We start from the raw sequence: 20,447 nt of genomic DNA, 5'->3' as shown, positions 1-20,447 counted from the left end.
ATTTTCTCATCTAAACCAGAATTAAGTTATATAAAGAGGAAATTCAATAATGCTAAGTTTCAATCTCTTTTTGGCTGAGAATTTATCAAAAACATTATTTAATTCAGGAAAGACAATGTTTTATGATCATAAATATTCAGTTCAGAAATTTGAACTATTATTTTCCAATATGACTGACTCACAAAATGTTAAAATAATAATGATTTGACTTCAATTGACTCTCTCACCATGATGACCTCAGGAGTCTAGAATTTGGAAGCAGAAGATAAATTCCCTTCTCGAGGCTAAAATTTACTAGCTGTGTGATCCTGGAAAGTTACCTAACCTTTCTGAGGCACAGAACTCTCGTTTATAAGAGTGGGAATTATGTCTACTCCACTCTCTTCACAGCTATTTTGAGGAACAAATGAGATAATGCACCTAAAAGCACTCCGAAAACACTGAAACAGGATGGATGAAACCAGGCAGAGTAGTGACTCCTTTCTTTTTGTTCACATAGCAGGGTGTTCACTGCACTCCCCAGTATTATAATTACCTGTTCTCCTGCCAGAAACGTGATACAATAGCAGGAAGAGAGTAGAAAGCTGAGGTGAAGCTCCAGACTGAACCACCAGCTGCCAGCAGCCAGGGAAACCTGGGTTCAAATCACTTATTTTACCAAAAACAACGTTACCTTTGTGATGTTTTGTGATGTCCAACTTCTGCAAGGGGACTCACAAAGGAAACGTACAGAAGACAAAAGGCAGCTAGCCAAAAGGTGGTCCTGCCAGATGGCATTAGCATCTCTGCTTCTAGAAGGCGAGGAAAGAGGTGGCTCCTGGTATTTATATCCCAACTAACAGACAAGTTTAGTGGCTCCAGAGTAGCCCACTGTCCACCATAAAAAAAACTGAACAAGAATGAGAAATTGGTCCAAGGTTGGAGTATGAGAGGATTTTTACGTCTCTAGGCCAAGATGAAATGGTGAGGCTTAATGGGAGACATTGCAGGGCACTTTGCCCCAGGCAATGGTTGTTCTGATGTTACAGGAGAAAGCCTGCTCAAGCTCACGGGCGGGCGTTCTCTTTCCCCCACCCTCCAAGAGCCGAAGTCTGTATGTAGAAAAAAAAAAAAAATCATCCCTAACTCCTGATTTTGGACCAAATGGTCAGATTTCTACTATATTAATATCAAGTAAGTGGGACCCACTCAAATGTACTCTCTTGACAGAAAGGCAAGTTGATTATTACACCTGCTCTTTTCCACTGTCAAAAGATTGCACTCCTTCCCCTTCCATCCTCCTCAAAAAACAAACAGAAACCATCTGAGACAGAGCCATTGTTCATACGTCGTATTTGTGTGTGCCTATCTACAATGTCCTTACTTCTATTAAGGAATGTTTGTCTGCCAACATTTTCAGATTTATCAGCAAGGCTCTTCTTGACAGACTAAGAAAGGGGTCCACAGAGGAAAATTCATCATCTGATTAAGGCTTTCAGGCCAATTAAAACTCTCTGGACAGGATACTCTTTCCTTCACTTAGATTTCAGTGAACAGAAAGTAGATTATCTCTCCAGGCAATTATCAACTCTGAAAGTGCTTGCGGTTTCAAGATTTTGGCAGAACTTGTTGAAAATAGCATCATCAAAATACACTTGTACAAATGCTAATTTCAATGGCTCTTTTGTCCCACATGATGTATGAGCAAATGTATGAAGGTTGTTTTCCCCCCTCAGGGTTATTTCTTTTTTTTTTTTTTTCCACAGAGCCAATCTGCATCACTTAAGTTCAAACTATTATATTAGCCATCCTTTTCACTAGACTAGAGAACTTCTTTTTAATTGTCCATATCATGGCCACCATGCATCAAAGGTAGGATCATTATTTTCCGCTTATTTTCTGTTCTAGAGAACCAAATTCTGGTAGGAGGAGTTTTTAGAGTTGGGAAGAGGAGAGTGTCTGAGACCGGAGCAGATTCCACCAGCGGCAGTCTGATCTGGGTCTTTAAATACGCCAAGCCGGGGACACTTCATACAGTTCTGTATTCGGGCTTAAGTCGGACTTGTTTTCCTTCAGATGTAGGGTAGACTGACTGGGACTTGATCCAGAGACTTGGGCATCCGATGAAAGCTGCCTGAATAATTTTGCATTTTTATTATTAAAGCAATATGATGCTAGTTTTCTGGGGCACTGTAGTCTTGCTTAAAACATGTATAAACTGCTTTATTAGAGATTATAGCACTATTGGGAGAGAAAACAAAAGTGATCATTTATATGATAATGTAAGCTGATAATTTAGGAATGATTCATTCTGATAAATGCTCCAACACTGCCGTGTTAGTTTATTGCTTAGCACGTCTGGTGGAACAGACGTTCTATCCAGAAAGTAAAACCTTTTATAAAATGATCTTTAATTGATTTTTTTCTCTGTATAGAAAACTTGGTAAGATTTTAAGGTTTAGGAATTGCCACAGCTCCCCTATCCACTGTTTCTCTGCTCTGTCTCCCCTGCCTCTTCAGATTGAGGCAGCTTCATGAACCAAGAGGGGATATTGGGAGGGGAACCAAGTTTGGGAAGGCAGGTTTGACTAGATGAATTCTAAGGTTCCTTACAACCCTGACTTTCTCCTACCCTGAAAGATAGAAATAATTTCCAGCTGCAAACACCAGTGGAGACCCCAATTAAAAAGGGATTTTGTGATATACCAATAGACAGTGGAGTGGGGGGGAAGCAGAAATTGTGGTAACAGGTTAAACAGGGAGCCTGAGGAAGGACTATTTTAGTCAACATTTTATTTCAGCTTAAAATAAATCCTGGGTCTTCAGAAGTAAGTTTTTGAAGGCGGTCTCTTCTATTACAATCTTTCTTAGAAGATGAGAAAGGGGTAAGGGGTGGGAGTCTTTCTAGAAGCATGTGAAAAAAAAAAGATGAAAAAAAATAATCTCTACTAATAAAAGAAATAGGACTCATACAATTGTTTGGTAAAATTGTGTAGTGATTAAAAACCCTATCATTTTTTTCAGATAGATCAATAGCTAAATACAAATACATTCTCTCTAAACATTTTTCTTTTCAATGCTTCTCTAGTAATCCAAGTAATATATGGCCACACGCCCTTTGCATTACTTTCACAAAAAGTAACCACTGCTAACATGTTTTTGAATATTTTTTTCTACATTTACGTATGTATTTTGTGTCACGGTTTTTAATTTTTTTACAGTGAAATATACCAATCTTTTCCCTTATGGTTTCCAGGTTCGACGTCAAGATTAAAACATTATTCCTTTATACTTTTTCTAGGACAACATACTTTTTTGTGTTTAGAATATTAATCAACCTGGAATTTGTTTTGGATGGTATCATCCAGAGGAATATTCTTTATTTTTCTCCAAATGGGCCTAACAGTCTCTTCCTTTCCTGATTTACAATGCCACATTTATCACATAAGCATAATAGATGGGTTGGAGGACATGACCTGCACTCTATTCTACTCCATTGGTCTATTTATCTATTCCTCTAATATCATATGGGTGCTAACTTCTTCAGGTTTTGTACATTTTTCTACCAGGAAAAATTTTCATTTAACCATTTTTTTTTTAAAAAGATTTTATTTATTCATTTGAGAGAGAGTGAGAGACAGAGACAGAGCACAAGCAGGGGGCAGAGGGGAAGGGAGAAGCAGACTCCCCACTGAGCAGGGAGCCTGATGCAGGGCTGGATCCCAGGACCCTGGGATCATGACCAAAGGCAGACACTTAACTATCTGAGCCACCCAGGCACCCCATTCATTTAACCATTTTTAATAAGTAACTCCTAATAAATTTTCCAATAGAGATGGATTATCCCAGTCTGAGCTAAGGCCTGGGAAGTTCTGGAAAATCCAGGATGGAAGAAAGAAACCCTGGAATCCAAGGATCTTTCTTCCTCAACAAACAGAATTCTGGATGCTGACCATATTTTCTAGTGATCTTCCTGTCCGAGGGTCCAGGTGACACTGTGACTAGGACATGGCAATTAATAGAACACCTGCAGAAGCCAAGGAATATAATCTTCCCCAAATTCAGCCGCTGCTTTTCAGTCGGTCAGAGCCTGGCAGGGAAAAAAGGCTCCCAGGTAGAAGCAGGGCTCATTCTAACTAGGAGTTGAAGGAGAGGTTCAAATCTCTGCCACTATCACCTGAAGGAAAAGCAAAAGTTTCCTGTGAGTGAACAATTCATTTCACTAATACAAGAGAGAAAGGATTTTCAGGAACTTTGAGCAGGAAGATGATAGAGGGTAACTAAACTGTCCCCTAGGAGTGTGTTAGCAAACCAAATGAAAGCTTCTTCGTTCACTTCTCACCACATATTCCTCTATGGAAGCAAACTGGCCTTTGTAGAAAGGAGACCTCTGTTAAAATAATGATATTTACTGAATGTTTATTATATACCAGACACACACACATATGTGCACATACATGTAATTTTTAGTATTTTAATTTTTATATGATACATTTTATGTATAATTTATATTTTAATATATGTATGTGTGTGTGTCTTCATTTATTCATGACAAGCACCCTGGAAGGTAGCTATTATGATTTTCATTTCACGTTTGAAGACACAGAGGCTGAGTTACTCCCAACATCATGGCACTCTAGTTCTGTAGGCATTACTATGCCACTCTCAGCCTCGGGCTCCCGTGGAGAAAACAGGAGGGTCCTGCAATGGACTACCGTGAATAATTTCTGAGCTAATGGCTATAAAACAGGCAGCGTGGGGCCCGGCTCCTAGAAAGTACTCAACAGCTAATAACCGTTCGGGTCACACAACCAAGTGGCCCGATAGGTCTACGTGCGTAAAGTGATTCCCCTCAGGCTCAAATCAAACACTAAATACTTATTAGGTTGTTTTGTTTTTGGAACATCTTCTACAGCCTTTAAAAAAGACCCTTTATAAAAAAAAAATAAAGGCAAGTTTATCTAAAAAGAAAATGACTTAAAATATAAGCTTATTACAAACAAATGTAATAGGTTTTTACTCCAACATTCCAACCTCTCAGCTCTCACTTTCCAAGCCCACAGGTCCACAGCAAGTTTCTAGACCCCAGATTTCTGATAGAAGCCCTAAAAGGATTCGGTTTTACCAACACACGTGGCTCTGCCTGAGCCCACATTCACACCCTGACGCTTGTGCTGATTCAACTGGATGCCGCTTACGCAGCCCACAGACAATCGCCAGCCATAATCCCCAGGCAGAAACAGCCCCCACATCCCACGTGGGGACTCAGACCCCGGCCTTCATTAGTGAGCCCAATCAGGGTGCTCGCCCATCTGAAAAAGGACCGTGTGAGGGCCTCTGGAAAGGCAGGGACCCGTTGCGTCAGTTTTATAAGCCGGACCCAGGGTAGCCATTCCACAGATTCCTCCTGGTTAATGGACCAAAATGGCAGGGCAAGGTGAAAGCCTGGGTGTGCTCGGAACTCCCTTCTGCCATTTTCTAAAGCAAGAGGCCTGAGGAAAATCCTAATGCGTTAAATTGTTCATTATGAACTAGAAACTTTAATGATCTTTTTATCTAAACTTACCAAGAGGTGGGATCCAGTCAGATCCACTTCCATATTCATACTCAAAGTGGCCCACAAGTGTGACAGAGAGGAGGGTCGGCCTGAGATTAAAATGCCATCCCCTTAGATTTAAACCCTGGGGACGTTTAACCAGAAAAACTGCATGTCACCTTTCTCATTCTTCCTCTTATTCCCACTTCCCTCTCTTGTTTGGTGCTACAAAGACACCGAGAAGGGAGAAGGTATATTTTCAAAAAGAGTGGGTGGGACAATTTTACCTGTCCATTCGCCCCATTTCTTTTTCTCCCCTTCATAAACACTATTACATTTAAAAAGTAAACATCAGTTTGGTTGCCACTGAATATGGGAAAGCAAAAAGCTTCCAAATTTTTCCATTTTCAAAAATGGATACTTTTTCTTTTATAACTTTAGTTTCTGTCATACCATGACATACAATTGCATTAAATTTGGGGGGGGGTGGATTAAGGGAGAAAAATCACCCCTTGTCCCACCACTCAGAACTAATAATAGCTGACCACTTAATTGAGAATTTTCTATGTGCCAGATACTTCACTAAGAGCTTTGTACATTACCTTGTTTAATCCTCACAACACCACTATAAAATAAGCACTACTATTATCTTCTATCTATAGTTGAAATTAAGGCACAGAGCAGTTGAGTTACTTGCCAGAGTCACACAGCTTATAACTGGTTAAAATGGTACTCGAATCTGATTCCAATGCTCATGTCCTCAACCATCCTCCTTTCATCTAAGAGTTTGATCACTTTTTTTTTTAAAGATTTTATTTATTTATTTGACAGAGATAGAGACAGCCAGCAAGAGAGGGAACACGAGCAGGGGGAGTGGGAGAGGAAGAAGCAGGCTCATAGCAGAGGAGCCTGATGTGGGGCTAGATCCCATAATGCCAGGATCACGCCCTGAGCCGAAGGCAGACGCCTAACCGTTGTGCCACCCAGGTGCCCCGAGTTTGATCACTTTTTAAAATAAAGTTGACCCTTGAATAAACCCCCTGTCCCCATGCAGTTGAAAATCCACGTACAAATTTTGACTCCCCAAAAATTTAACTACTAATAACCTACTACTGTTGATCAGAGCCTTACCAATAACATAAGCAATTAACACATAGTTTGCGTGTCATACGTATCTAAACTGTATTCTTACGATAAAGCTGAAGAAAAGAAAATGTTAAGAAAATCGTAAAATGCCTTTACAGTAGCGTACTGTATTTGCTGAAAAAAATCTACATAGAATTGGACCCATGCATTTCAAACCCATGTTGTTCAAAGGTCAACTGTAGAGTTAAATCATCCTGCACTTATGTTTTAGAGCAGAACTAGTACACTCTTTTCCCCCCAAACAGGGAGATTTCCTGGTCTCTATTTGAAAGGGGAAAAAAGCAAGCCTACTAACTTTATTTCAATGTGTTGAATGATGTCACACAAAACACTAAAAAACAACCTAAGATTAGTGACTGGAAGCAAATTGCTTCAGAATTTTGCAGAGGAAACTTATAAAAACATGGTATGTTCTAGAATGGAGAGGAGGCTAATGTCTCTCAAATCCCCTTCTGAGGGGTGTTTATTAAAGTCATTCCCATCCTCTCAGTCAGTCCCACACACCCGAGAACTGCCAGAAGAAAATCTCAGGCTTCCCCCCATACAATTGATACGCAATGCTAAAATAACAAAAATTCTTTTGAGGGGTCAACATATATACAAGTCTGCCTAAAGGAAGGGCTGACTATGATGTTTCACACCCTGCTGAATTGCAAAGATCACCAGGTTTCCACTGCCTTTCCCTTTTCCAGAGCTTTTCCAGAGCTCATTCTTGTTGTAGAACCATAAACCCTACCCAGGTAGCTTCAAGGTACGCATAACCGAGGAGCTTATTGTTTCTCAGCCTTGGACGTTCCTAGCGGGGAGGAAGCGCTCCTGTCTTCCTTGCTTTAGACCAATGTCCCTGAAGAAACGCTTTGGCAGCACTGAGCCAGCCCTTCTTATGAGTACAAAGAGACTGTCAGGGTGAGCTGTTCAAATCTGGCTCCACCCCTTCCTGCTATGGGCAAATCCCTAACTTCCATGGCCTGTCACTGCTCTCAAAAAAGAAGGCACGGACTCAAACAGTGCTCTTCTGTTGAAGCCCTGGGGCTCTGATGTAGGATATCCAGTCTGGCAGTCAGCAGCTTGAAAGCAGGCCAGCCTCTCCCTCACCCTGGCTTCATTCAGAGCAGCTCTGCCTTTATCTTTTTATATTTGGGGGTTCTATATAAAACTTTGTTTGAAAAAGAGAGTCTGTAGCTATAATTTTTTTGGTAAAAATCACTGGATTTTACTGATTCCTAAAGGCCGCTTCAGTTCTATGCAATTTTTTTTTTATAATAACCCAGTTCACGTTTGTATATTTCCTGTGAAGCCAAAAGAGTATACCCTCCTCGCATCTGTAGTATACATTGTTTTCCACAGGCTTTTTTGGGTGGGGCTTATTGTTTTTACTGGCAGTACTTAAGGAAGGTCGGACTTATCTTAATCATACCAGTACCTGTAGGTCATGGTCAAGCTACGTGATGCGTGGTCTTTCACTTAGTCCTCACACACACAGCATTTCCAAAGGCACAGTTGGACCACATTATTTCAGACTCTGAGAAACTGGGAGTCCCAGGTGGAACGCAAAGGTAATACCGATCAGCTTCTGCCTCCCCCAAAGAAGGGATCACATCTTGTTTCCTAAGACACAGGTTAACTGAAGACACTGACATTATTTCATGTTTATCTCACACTCTTTTAAGGAATGACACATAGGTGAAATGCATCAAAATTAGGTGAGCTTGATACTCAAATTGCTGGAAAGGGACAGCTAGATTTGCCATTATGTTATGTTGGCATCAGCCACAAAGAGCACTGTGAAGGCCTTTATGTATTTTCCATAACAGGAGAGGTTAGTAGAGAAGAATTTTTTTAGTGTAGTATCGATCAGTCTAGCACCTGGGTAATACTATAATCCTAGAAGGTCTATATGTTTTGGTAAGCTCATTGTTTGTGCCTGAATATTTTGTTTCATTTAAGCCACTTTCAAACTGTAGTACACAGGCTGTCTATATTCACATCATGGTGGGGAGGTGTTTTTGAAAAGTGAAAATTTCTACTGAATCAGAATCTTATAAGAAGGGCCTGTATTATTAGCATGTTTTCCAGGGCTTCTAGTGCACACCAGTTCTTTTTATTTTGTGTGTGTGACCCTTTGGCTGTAATAGGGCCTCAGAAAACATCATTTGTGTGTTCTGAGTCATTGGACTCCACAGTTATGAGGTTTGGCAAGTCTCCTTGCTACTCAATTTTTTCTTTTTAAATGAAGTAGGGACAGGACAGCGGGGTCTCTGGGTTGGGGATGTTGTGGATGATCCCTGAGGTCCCTGCCAACTCGAACATGCTATTCCTGATGCTATTTGGGTTAACTTAAGCTTAAAGGCCAGAACAGTTTATTACCTTAGGTACTTTTCAGTTAGAACTAACATCTATTAAATGGCATATATTCAACCTGGAGAAACAAACTTTTAAAATATTTATGTACATATTTATGATGTGTGAAATGGGAAATGATACATCTGGGAACAAGAACCAGAAATGAAAAAAGTGTCTAATAAAATAAGCAAACCAGGAAGAAGTCATTTATCACCTGACTCAGTTCCTCCTAGAGGGGCAATCGAATGAGATTTGTCTTGATATCCATAATTAAATGTACTATAGAGTCTAGCCAGAGAACAGTTTCAAAAAAACTTGACTTGGTCCTTTATGAGTCTGCTTTTTTGTTGAATTAAGTTAAGGTTCCTAAACTGATTTCTAAGTAGTTTTCTGAGTCGTTGATCTGATTTTTTCCCATTGAGATCTACTCTGAAAACCAGCTGATGACAAACTTTTATTCTATTGATTTTTGGACAAGGCTTATTTTTTTTGACCAATGGTTATTTAATGTCTGTAGTGTGTGAAGTTTTGCTTCCCGAAATACACTTGATCGTCTTCCATACTCTCGGACATCACATACCAGACCACTCATTCCCTGGCTAAGCCTATATCTTTGTATGGGTTCACCCCCCCGAGGCACTGAAATTCCAATCACGCTAAGATCTTTGAGGACCAAGACCTTGAAGATGCTGTTCTCTCCTTCTGGGATGCCTCCTCCCTCCCTGTGCACCCAATATGTGTGACGTTTGATCAGTAGCAGAGAGGCCACTGAGGCAAGAGCAAAGTGAACAGGGAGAAAAATATTAGGAGATATGTGGGAGGCAGAAAATAGGGCAGATCATGAAGGACCTTACACTCGAATTAGATGGAATATAACTGAAAGGATCATAACAAAGGAGTGGCATGATGTGTTGTACAGTTAACACAAAGCTCACTCTGGCTGCTGTGGTGAGAATGGTCTGTGGGATCAGGGAAGTGTGAGAAGAACAGAAGCAGAGAGATTAATTAGGGAGAAACTGTCTGAGCAAGAAATTAGTTTGGAAACAGTGGAGATGGTGGAAAGTAGCCAGAGTCTGAATGCATTTTGAAACTAGAGCCAATAGGATTTGCTGATGAATTCATGTAGGGTATGACAGAAAGACAAAATCAAGGATGACCTCCAAGTAGGAGATCAGAGCAATAGGAAAATGGAGTAGCCATTTATTGAGATATAGCAGAAGGAACACATTTGCTGGGGATGGTAGCAAATTAGAAGGTCAGTCTTAGGGAAGTTGAATCTGAAATGGCTATTGGACACTCATGTGAGGATGTACTGTAGGAGGTTGGATATAGGAGTCTGGACTTTAGGGGAGAGATTCCATCTAGAGAAATTCATTGGTAAGTTGTCAACTGTAGGCATTATTTATAAGTGAATATAGACATAAAGAGGAATGTTAACATAAAAACACTTAAAAAGTGAGGTGAATGAATTAATTATGCTGATTGAGATACCAACTTGCAGAGTAAAGTAAATAATACAAAAGTCTCATAACAGTATCATTCAAGAGATTTCATTCTTCACTTTATTCTCTTACGGAAAACCTGTCGGCAACTCTCATTCCAAGAACAGACAACCCATGAAGTTATTTATTATACTATCCGTTATGGATATGGTGAATAAAATTATCAGCTTAAGCATGGAATTACTGAGTCTTCTAATTCTATACCTACTGGTCATATATTTGCAAAAAGCAGCAAAAATCAATACATCAATATGATGAGGCTGTTGAGTGTTAGATGGATATCACAGCCAAAGAAGGTGTTTGGGCACATTAAAAACTTCTCATATCCTCACGTGACAGTTTACAGTTTACAATCTTTATCAGTTTACAGTTACAACAAATGCCCGTGCCATTTCTACATGTCACCTCCCTGAGGAGCCTGAGGTCCACCCCGGCTTTGGCTGTAGACCAATATGACTTTCACAGGAAGAGAAGCATGAGTCCTTTTCCGTTTCACAGTGAAGACTGAAAAAATAAATGGTCCTTACTGGCTACCACCAGCAGGTCAGAAGCACTATGTATGTCTTGGATTTGGGTTAAATCTCCAGAAACATCCTCAGACATGGAAACTTGGACCTTCCAAAGCAGCACCATGGAAGAGAAAACCGTGCCTGAGAATGTGTCTGCACTCAACTTCCACTCAACGACCTCACCCTTTTGTCAAACCCTGCCACCTCTGTGCTTGGATTTGTACCTTCAAATGTCCAGGTATACATTTGCTCCCCACTCAGATTTGATATCTCTCCATCATCAGCCTCCCATCTTGGACACCTTCCCTTTACGAACTACGTTTCTGAGTCCTACTCACACACTCCCCTGCATCCAGATGCAGATATTTTAATAACCTCGCCTCAACAACAACAACAACAGTGCAGAATAAGAACATGGTCTTTATTGATTTTTATACTTGCTACAAACTTGGCCTTTCCCCCATGTTATCTAAACTATACAATAATTCTAACCAGAAAACATTTTCTATTTTACAAATGAGGAAAAAAAACTCAGAATCAAATGACCTAATTCCTATGGTCACATAGTTGTTAGTAACTGGAAGAATTGAGATACGAACCCAAGTCTATAGTAATCCAAAGTCCAAGCTCCTTCCTTAATGCTGCCCTATCACCTCCCCTCATCATGACCTTGCCCCACTCTCCATGAGACAATATCAACACAAGTTAAATTATGGTCTGTTCCCCCCACCCTAGATGAGGTTAACTGCTTCTTGTTTCTCCCTTAAAAGATCCCTCAGAATATTTCCTAGTCTTCTCCCATCCTCTATCCCTTTGCCCCCCGATCACCACCATCACCCTGGAGATTGTCAAAACCGTGTTATAACTACTGAAGTCCAGGAATGAATCAGATACTTTCAACAACAGCCAGATTGAAAAGAACTTCCATGTGTCTAAAAGACAAAAGATCCAATTTTGTATCGGGCTCCAAATCTGCTTCTCAAACAGCTCCCATAAATCTATCAAAATCAAAAGATGTGATTTATAAGAGAACCTCTTCCAGTTAACACATCTACTCCATTGTTTGTTTCAAATCAAGGTTTTTATGTGGCTTATCGCTGGAGAGAAGAGAAGAGGGTCAGTGGGGTTTCCTTCCTGAGGCTCAGGCTTCACAGGTGTGCCTGCTGTTCTTTGCTACACAGTGCCAGGCTTCCTGTGGACACTTGACACTCATAAAGGAACAGGGTTAGTCACACAGTCTCGAGCTACCTGCCCTAAACAGGCATCATGGGGAGGAGTTTAGGTCACAAGCTGACATTCTTATGCTTCTTGCCCATAATGGATTTTTATCACATCATAAAGGAGGCTCCTCAGCCAGTTGGAAATCATTGCCTTTCTGAATCAATTATGATTGCAGGGCACTTTGGAATGTTATGTTGATTGTGATGTTAATAGGTACAAAGATACACGATGTGAAGCTCAATAACCATTCCATTAATATCTAGTTTTAAGTTTGTTTCCAATATCATCATCATGACAGAGAAAATGACCCATAGGACACAGTACTGGAGAAAGTAAAGCTCACTTATAAGTATTCTGGCATCTAAAAGCCACTTGCCTCTCCTCAGCTTCATTCCTCATGAAATGCGCACAACACTGAGTTTGCACAGCCAGGCCCACAGAATAATCAAAGGGGAAATTTCGATTGGGCTAAGATTGGCATGCAAAGCATGAAAGTGGGGACAAAGTCACATTGTCATTTCCATTACTAACGCAGGGATACAACAAACACAGCATTCACCATGAGTTGCAGTCAGACTGCTGAAGCAGAAATCTTGGAAGTGTTGGAGTGCCACCATCTCAGCCATTTCACAGTAATATTTTTGAGTGAGGGGCCATTCACCCTTCATTTTCCAGACTGCTATGGGTACTGTTTTACATGGTTATGGACAAGGTATTTTGGTACTCATTTTCATCTTTCCCTCTCTGACTGAGCTCTACCAGTAAGAAACTGACCCTACTTATAATCTCCTTGGCTGCAATTCCCTCTTTTGTGTTGGCTCTGCAATATCTCAAATATTAAATTCTGGGAAGAGAAGAACTGGCATGGAAAGCAAATCATGGAAGCCTTAATAAGAACTCAGATTTTTAAACTTTTGGAGGGAGGGTAGTTTGATGACAAGGAATCTAGAAAAATACAGGACAACAGATGAGGTACATAGACCTTAAGTTTCTCATTAGAGTCTAACACCAGCTCAAAATCTCTACAGAGTACACAGTCATGAGCTCAGATTACCTGACCTTTTAGCTACACTCTCTCCATCTGAAGTCAGGGAGTAGTTCCAGGTAGGAGAGGGTCTGGTGGGATGAGCTTGGGATTTACAGAGGACCCTGGGTTTGAGTCCAGTCAAGAGATAACTACACAGCATCACTTTTCTGAGATGCAAATTATAGATAATAAAAGTCTGTAAAGCACTACAGAATTTGAATTGGCATATAAAGGTAAAGTGATCAGACTTTTTGGGCATCTGTTAGATATTCTATTTATTCATTTGTTCGTTCATTCATGCATTCATTCTGGTAAGGAAACTTACACCAGGGATACACATCAACAATAAGCCAGACAGTGAGGGAGACTAAAAGGAAAAGCTAAAGTTGCTGTAGAGTTTGTTCATTGATCAGTCGAGAGAGGGAGGGAGAGGAGGGTAATGGAAGGGAGAGACTAACATGAAATTGGTGATACTTGAACCGTTTAAGGGGGAATACCGATCTGTCAGGGGATAGAATGGAAAAGGCTAGAGTCAGAGGGAGCAGCCCAAGCAGGAAGAAGGGATTAGAGTGTGCATATGCCCATTGAACCTCATGTGACCCAATGTGCTCAGGGCCATGTTGAAGTTAAGCATCATTAGGGAAAGATCAGATTCTCAGTCTAGTGAGGCGTGTTAAGGAATATATATACTTTCTTCTAAGTCAGTTGTTCTAAATTCTGGTTGCACATTACACTTGAGGAGCTTCTGAAATATACTCAGATCCATCCTAAGAGATTCAATTTATTTGGTTTGGGGAAGGTCCTGAAGTGGCAATTTTCAATGCTATCCAGGTACAGCTGGGGCTGAGCACCACACTACAGGGATGAAGTTATACCAAGAATGTTTAAGTAGAGAAATGTCAAGGTCACTTCGGTGTTTTAGAAAGATAAGCCTAGCAGATGTGTGGAGAATTGGAGAGAGGTGGCAACCAGGTAAAAACTTAGTCTATTGGAACAGTAGTGTTCAAACTGTAGTTCACCAAAACTCTGGGGGTTATGGAGTTTTTGCAAAGGTTATAAAACATTTGCCTTCAATTTGTTTTTTAAAACATTTGTTTAATTACTGTTAAAAGAATAATTGACAAAAATTCCGATGTGACATAAATCAAATTTTAACATATCAATAATGGTTGAATTTTTGTTTCAAATTTAATTCAATATTCTCCTGAGATCCTTAATTGGTGAATAGCCTGGAATTATAAGGCAAGTTGTTTTCAAAAGGAAGTAGGGAGAGTCACCAGGCTATGGGATTTTTTTTTTTTAATGTCATACAACAAAAACAGAACATACATTGAATATTAAGAATGAATGGTCACCCAAGACCCAAGATTTCAAATATCTGCGTTTCTCAAATTCATTCTCATACATTGACTTTTTCTTGTGCATTTACTTTTTTTTTTTTCCATTGTGGCAAAATACACATACAATGAAAATTACCATCTTAACCATTTTTAACTGTACAGTCCAGTAGTGTTAAGTCTATTCTTATTTTTGTGCAACCAATCTCAGAACTTTTTCATTTTGTGTCTGAAACTACTTCCGTTAAACAATAACTCCCCATTACGCGCTACCCCCAGCTCCTGGTAGCCACCATTCTTTGTTTCTATGAATCTCACTTCCATAGATACCTCATGTAAGTAGTATCATACGGTATTTTTCTTCCTGTGACTATCTTATTCCACTTAACATAATATCCTCAAGGTTTATCCGTGTTGTAGCATGTGTCAGAATTTCCTGCCTTTTTAAGAATGAACGATATTCCATTGTATGTACATTCCACATTTTGTTTATCTATTCATCTGTTGATGAACATTTGGGTTGCTTCCACCTCTTGGCTATTGTGAGTAGTGCTGCTGTCAACATGGGTGCACAAATCTCTCTTCAAGACCCTGCTTTCAGTTCTTTGGGATACATACTCTGAAATGGGATTGCTGGATCATATGGTAATTCTATTTTTAATTTTTTGAGGAATACATTGACTTTTAGTAAGTAAAATCTACACACCCTTATAAAAAGCAGCTTTGTCTATTTTATAAGACAGAATTCTGCTTAAGAATTTATTTAGAAAAGTTAATTAGGGAGGAATCTGCTGCTTTGGGAGGGGGGGTGGGCAGACCACAAGGCAGAGATGGCAGGAATAGAGAAGCAGGAGCAGGAGTGGATAAGAGGTGAAGAAGGTGATAGTGTCAAGGTCCCTGGGTGCCCCCCTACTCTTTAATAATTGTGGCCCTGTGGGGAGTCCTGGATTGAATGAAAATAACACAAAACTCCTTAGATTGCATAAACTTGGGGTCAGTGAATGTCTGTCCACAGCTGACTCAGAAGGAAAGGTGCTGTAAAGATTATTGAAAAGCGAAAAACTGCATTATTTTCCTAGCCCCTTCTCAGTAGGTCCTCTAAGTCACAAGGTAAAGAAAATATACATAAAAAGTCCTCATTCTATTTCACCTGGATGTCTTCTCTTCTCCTCTGATATTTCCAAATTGACAGCACCAATAGTAAATTCTGCACTGTACTTTGAAAAAGCAAGTTACCTAAATTTATACATCAGTAGAGAAGGTTCCTATCAGAAGAAGTAGAGAACTAACAGCAGTGCTCTCAAGCAATTAGTTGGGGCCAGAAAAGAACAAAGGCAACAAAAGGAAAGCCATTATGCAAATATCTGGTCAGTAATTGCCTGCCTACCTTGAGTAGCCTTGGCAAAGAATGGAGGAGAGTAGCTGACTTGAAGGGTTTCTGCCAGACTGAATTGTTAGATGTCTCTATAATTAATAACAGGGTTCTGCATAATTTTTCCTCAACAGGCTTACTGACCATCCTGATGTGGTTGGGGGGAGGGCTATGTAAGAAGAATAGATCTAGGTTAACGCCCAGGCCACCAGCTCAGATGCCTTGGCTGATATGGCAGAGGCCTGGAATACAGGGTAAAGTGCAGGTTCGGGGAGTTGGGGAGTAGCTATAGGGCAGCATGAAGCCACAGAGATACTGGGCTCAAACTAAAATCATTTGTTCAATAATCTTTTTTGTGGGTCACCTACTATGTGCCTGGAATAATCCTGGCTGCTGGGAAAGCTTCGGTGAATAGAACAAACATGGTCCAAATCCTCAGGGAGTTCCTGGAGGCTGTGCCAGGCAAAATCAACAATTATGATAAATGGAGCCCTTGAAAAATTGATGTTGCTATGGAACAGAGTGCTATGGGACGCTTAAGCCAAGCCCCTGACAGAGCTCTGATGGAAGTAGCATCTAAGTAGACCCAGAGACACAGGGAGGACTCAGCCAGGTGAAGAGGAGGAGCAAGTTTCAGGCAGAGGAAGTAACACATGCAAAGGTCCTGTGGCAGGAGAGAGGCTGACATGGTGATGGGTAAGGAGTTCAGAAGGATGATCATGAAGTCAATCAGGCAATGAGGTTGGTGGAGTTCTTACACTTTAGGAAGCACCGTAGCCACCAGGAGGGCTAGTTAAAGCACAGACAGGTGGGCCCACTCCCAGAGTTTCTGATGTTTTAGCTCTAGAGAATTTGCAGTTCAAATAAGTCTCCAGTCTGGGGACCATATTTTGAGAACTAGTAATATAAAAAATAGAGTGGAGGGGCGCCTGGGTGGCACAGCGGTTAAGCGTCTGCCTTCGGCTCAGGGCGTGATCCCGGCGTTATGGGATCGAGCCCCACATCAGGCTCCTCTGCTATGAGCCTGCTTCTTCCTCTCCCACTCCCCCTGCTTGTGTTCCCTCTCTCGCTGGCTGTTTCTATCTCTGTCAAATAAATAAATAAAATCTTTAAAAAAAAAAATAGAGTGGAGTTGGCAATTGGAGGGGGGCTGGAAGCAAATCTCCCTAGAAGGTGGCTGTGACACTAAGAAATGGTAGCAGCCTGGACCAGCGTGGTGCAAGTGGTGATAAGCAGGTATGGAAACCATAGAATTCACAGTTCTAACTGTATATCAAGGTCAATGGGGTGTTCAGAGTATAAAGTCAGAGGATCATGTTACTCCCTGAGACAGGGGGAAAGGAAGAGCAGATTTGGGGCAGAAAACGGCATTTGGGTCTTGAGAGTGTTGCTTATGAGTTACATAGAAAGCAATAATCAATTTCAGAGGGGAGGGGAGTGGGGGATTGGGCTAGGCCGGTGATGGGTATTAAGGAGGGCACGTATTGCATGGAGCCCTGGCTGTTATAAGCAAACAGTGAATCATGGAACACTACATCAAAAACTAAGGATGTACTGTATGGTGACTAACATATCATAATAACAATTAAAAAAAAACAAATAGGCTACTGAAAGAAAAAAAAATAGTCAAATGGACGTTGTATCAAAGGTTTGTAAAGTAGGTAGTCAAATGTATACTATTTGAGAGCTAAAAGAAACAGAAAAACAGGCTGGAGACACAGGCTAAGGTCCTGGGAAGGTATAGCATAAGCACAGAGATAGAGATTGAAGCTGTGGACATGGCCCAGAGAGAGCATGTAGACAAAAAAGAGAAGCCTTAGAACAAAATCCTGAAAAAAAGAAATAAAAATGATAATATCAGGAATGAGCAAGAGGAAAACCAAAAACGAAGACCAAAATGGTCAGAGAGGTAAACAGAACTGCCCAAGAAATGCATCGAACAGAGACCATTTCCAGGAGAGAGTGATCTACAAATGTAGAGAGAGGGTCACCGCAGCCACTGGCTTTAGAAACACCAAAGTGCAATGACCCTGGGGAGGGCACCTTAGCTGAACGATAAGAGAGGGACCTGGAAGCAGCGCCAACGTGATGATCGCACACTCTGTGCACTGGAAATCCTCTTGTGGATTGGAAACTCTATTGTGGGTTCTCTTGCTAAGCACCTTAATTCTATGTACAGAGACATTTGAAAATGTCATGTCTATGGCAAAACAAACTCGGAGGCTGGCAAACGAAACTGACATTGCACATATACTGTTCTGAAAGGAAAGGAGTGTCTGCAACACAGCTCAAAGCCCAGGAACAAGAGTTCACACACCAAGGAGACCCAGAGCCGTCCCGCGGTGACCAGAATAGCCCAGCAGGCTAAGCCAACAACTACGGTTCTCCTCGATTCTCTCCCTCGAGGCATCCTGCTTCTGCTCTCTTTCTCTCATCACATCCTTAGCACACCCTCCTCTCTGCCACCCCTCCCCAACAGTCTCCCCCTTCTGGGGCACCCAACAGAAGTGTTGATCCTTAAGTATAAGCGTCACTGTCACTGCTGTGTGGGGACGAGAGTGAGAATTAACCACAGGATGGGCAAGCAGCTAGAATGGAGTGTGAGAGTAGTGTGGGGACGAGACAGACAAAGTCTGATCAAGAGAAATTAAGAAATGTATTCACAAATATGAAGACTATGCCACAAACAAGTTAACTGAACAGCACCCAACACCCAACACCCAACACAAAACATGCTGAGAGACCGTTAAACCTGGAGAAACACCGTGTAATCTTTTATAGTGTTTGGCCAGGGCTATGGAGTGTCTGAAATCCCCATTACCTTCTCCTCACAATCTAAGTGTAGCCTATTGTTTAAGACTAGAGTATGTTCAGAACTAGATTTTAAATGTTTTATGGATTTTTTTAATGAATGAAGTGTAAATGTAATTCACAAGTTTGGGCTGACAAGATTTGATTTTCAAACTCAGAGTAATCCAGAAAATCTCATTTTAACAAATACCAGTTAGCCTTCCCTTTACTAAATCATTCCTTTGATTTGTGAGTGACTAACGATATTTTGAAGTCACTTGGCTTATGTGAAAAAGCCCAGAATCTACCTTATTGTTGTCTAACTTATTTGACACAAACTAAATCTCTTCATCTATCAATTTCCTAGTAAGTAAAATTGCTCAATTGGATTAGATGATTAGACTTTATCTAAGATACTGGCTTGCCTAAGAATACTGTCAACAGGAGACAGGATACTGATGATTCTAATAGAACAGATTATGACCAGCAGAATCACAACTTGAAGAAAGCTTAGACATTATCAAACTCAACCCACTTGTTTTACTTATCTATAAAAAGAGACCCTAAGAGATTTAATACCTTGCCCACTGTCAAGTAGCTTTCTAGGATCAGATCCAGAGTCCGATTTAAGACCAGTACTATTCCCTCTGCAGTATATGCCCCTCGACTTATGCATTAAAGAGGGGAATGACACTAGGATTAAACGCAGAAACTCAGTGGTGAGTCAGGTGTAAGGAAAGGGACAGTAACAATGGCAAATGGGACACATGTCTTAAAGATCTTTGAGTTCTAAAGAGCGCGAAACATGTGATCGGCTGAGGGGAAGTGGATAGTAAAGAGGGAAACCAAAAGACCGGAAGGCTTGCAGACTGAGTATGTTGCGGCCTGCTTAAAACCAGTGTGTTTGTTTTTTAAACGCCTTTGAAACTCTTCAAACCTCTGGTTACACCAGTCCACTAGATACTTATTCTTAAAGTGTCCAAACTTCAGGACTAACATTGGAGCTGTGTGTTTCTCATTCTCAGCAATGGAGTTATTTTATTAGAGTTGAAAATTTATATACAGGATCACCAAGGTAGAGAATAAAGTAAATGTCATTATCACTTCAGTTCACATTAGTCCTTCAGAGTTCATGCAGAAAATGTGTGTGTTCACATGTTTCAGCTTTGCTAATTGATTTATCAGCAAACACTGAAGACAAAGAAATCATTCATAATTTCTAAGGTCAAACTAGTGACTACCCAACATGAGAAATTTCCTTCTGTGCTCTGGTATCTTGTTAACACAATTCTTTAAAAACAGATTTTCTTTAAAAGCTTTAATGAAAGGGTCCCTCGATGTGCACGTGACCCATTTTACTACTCGGCTTGCAGTAATGACATCTCTGTGGTAGCTCTAGGGTTCTCCTTTAAATTAAATTTTAATATGGATATGGTAGGAGACCCAGGGAACACAGAGGGGGTAGGAGAGCCTAAAAATATGGGTCCATATAATGAATCACTTGAAACAAACATGAAAATATATATTGCAGAGAAATAAAATTATAGATAGTCATGGAATATAGAGGATCAGAGAGAGGTAAGAACAAAATAGAGGAGATAAGAAAATGAAATTCAAACTTCCAAAGGAAAAAAACAGCATAAATGCTTTGGGGAAAAAAACAGGACTTCCCCGAGATTTCTAAC

At 40.6% G+C, this 20,447-nt stretch overlaps 1 protein-coding gene across 3 annotated transcripts in view; it reads left to right on the top strand.

The window, feature by feature from the left end:
- Nucleotides 1–20,447, top strand: part of KCNMB2 (potassium calcium-activated channel subfamily M regulatory beta subunit 2) — a 237,109-nt gene that overhangs the window by 49,280 nt on the left and 167,382 nt on the right. Inside the window, exon 2 of one of the 3 annotated variants that reach the window (XM_034662613.1) lies at nt 1,746–1,851. The exons of the other annotated variants lie outside the window; for them this stretch is intronic. Coding sequence (XP_034518504.1) covers nt 1,832–1,851 — 20 coding nt within the window. The 5' untranslated portion in view covers nt 1,746–1,831. The remainder of the gene's footprint in view (nt 1–1,745; nt 1,852–20,447) is intronic. 3 annotated transcript variants of the gene reach the window in all.

The sequence above is a fragment of the Ailuropoda melanoleuca genome, chromosome 1 (assembly GCF_002007445.2).
Source record: "Ailuropoda melanoleuca isolate Jingjing chromosome 1, ASM200744v2, whole genome shotgun sequence".
Classification (NCBI taxonomy): domain Eukaryota; kingdom Metazoa; phylum Chordata; class Mammalia; order Carnivora; family Ursidae; genus Ailuropoda; species Ailuropoda melanoleuca.
Note: the sequence above shows the minus strand (reverse complement) of the source record. Positions and strands in the feature narration are given on the sequence as shown.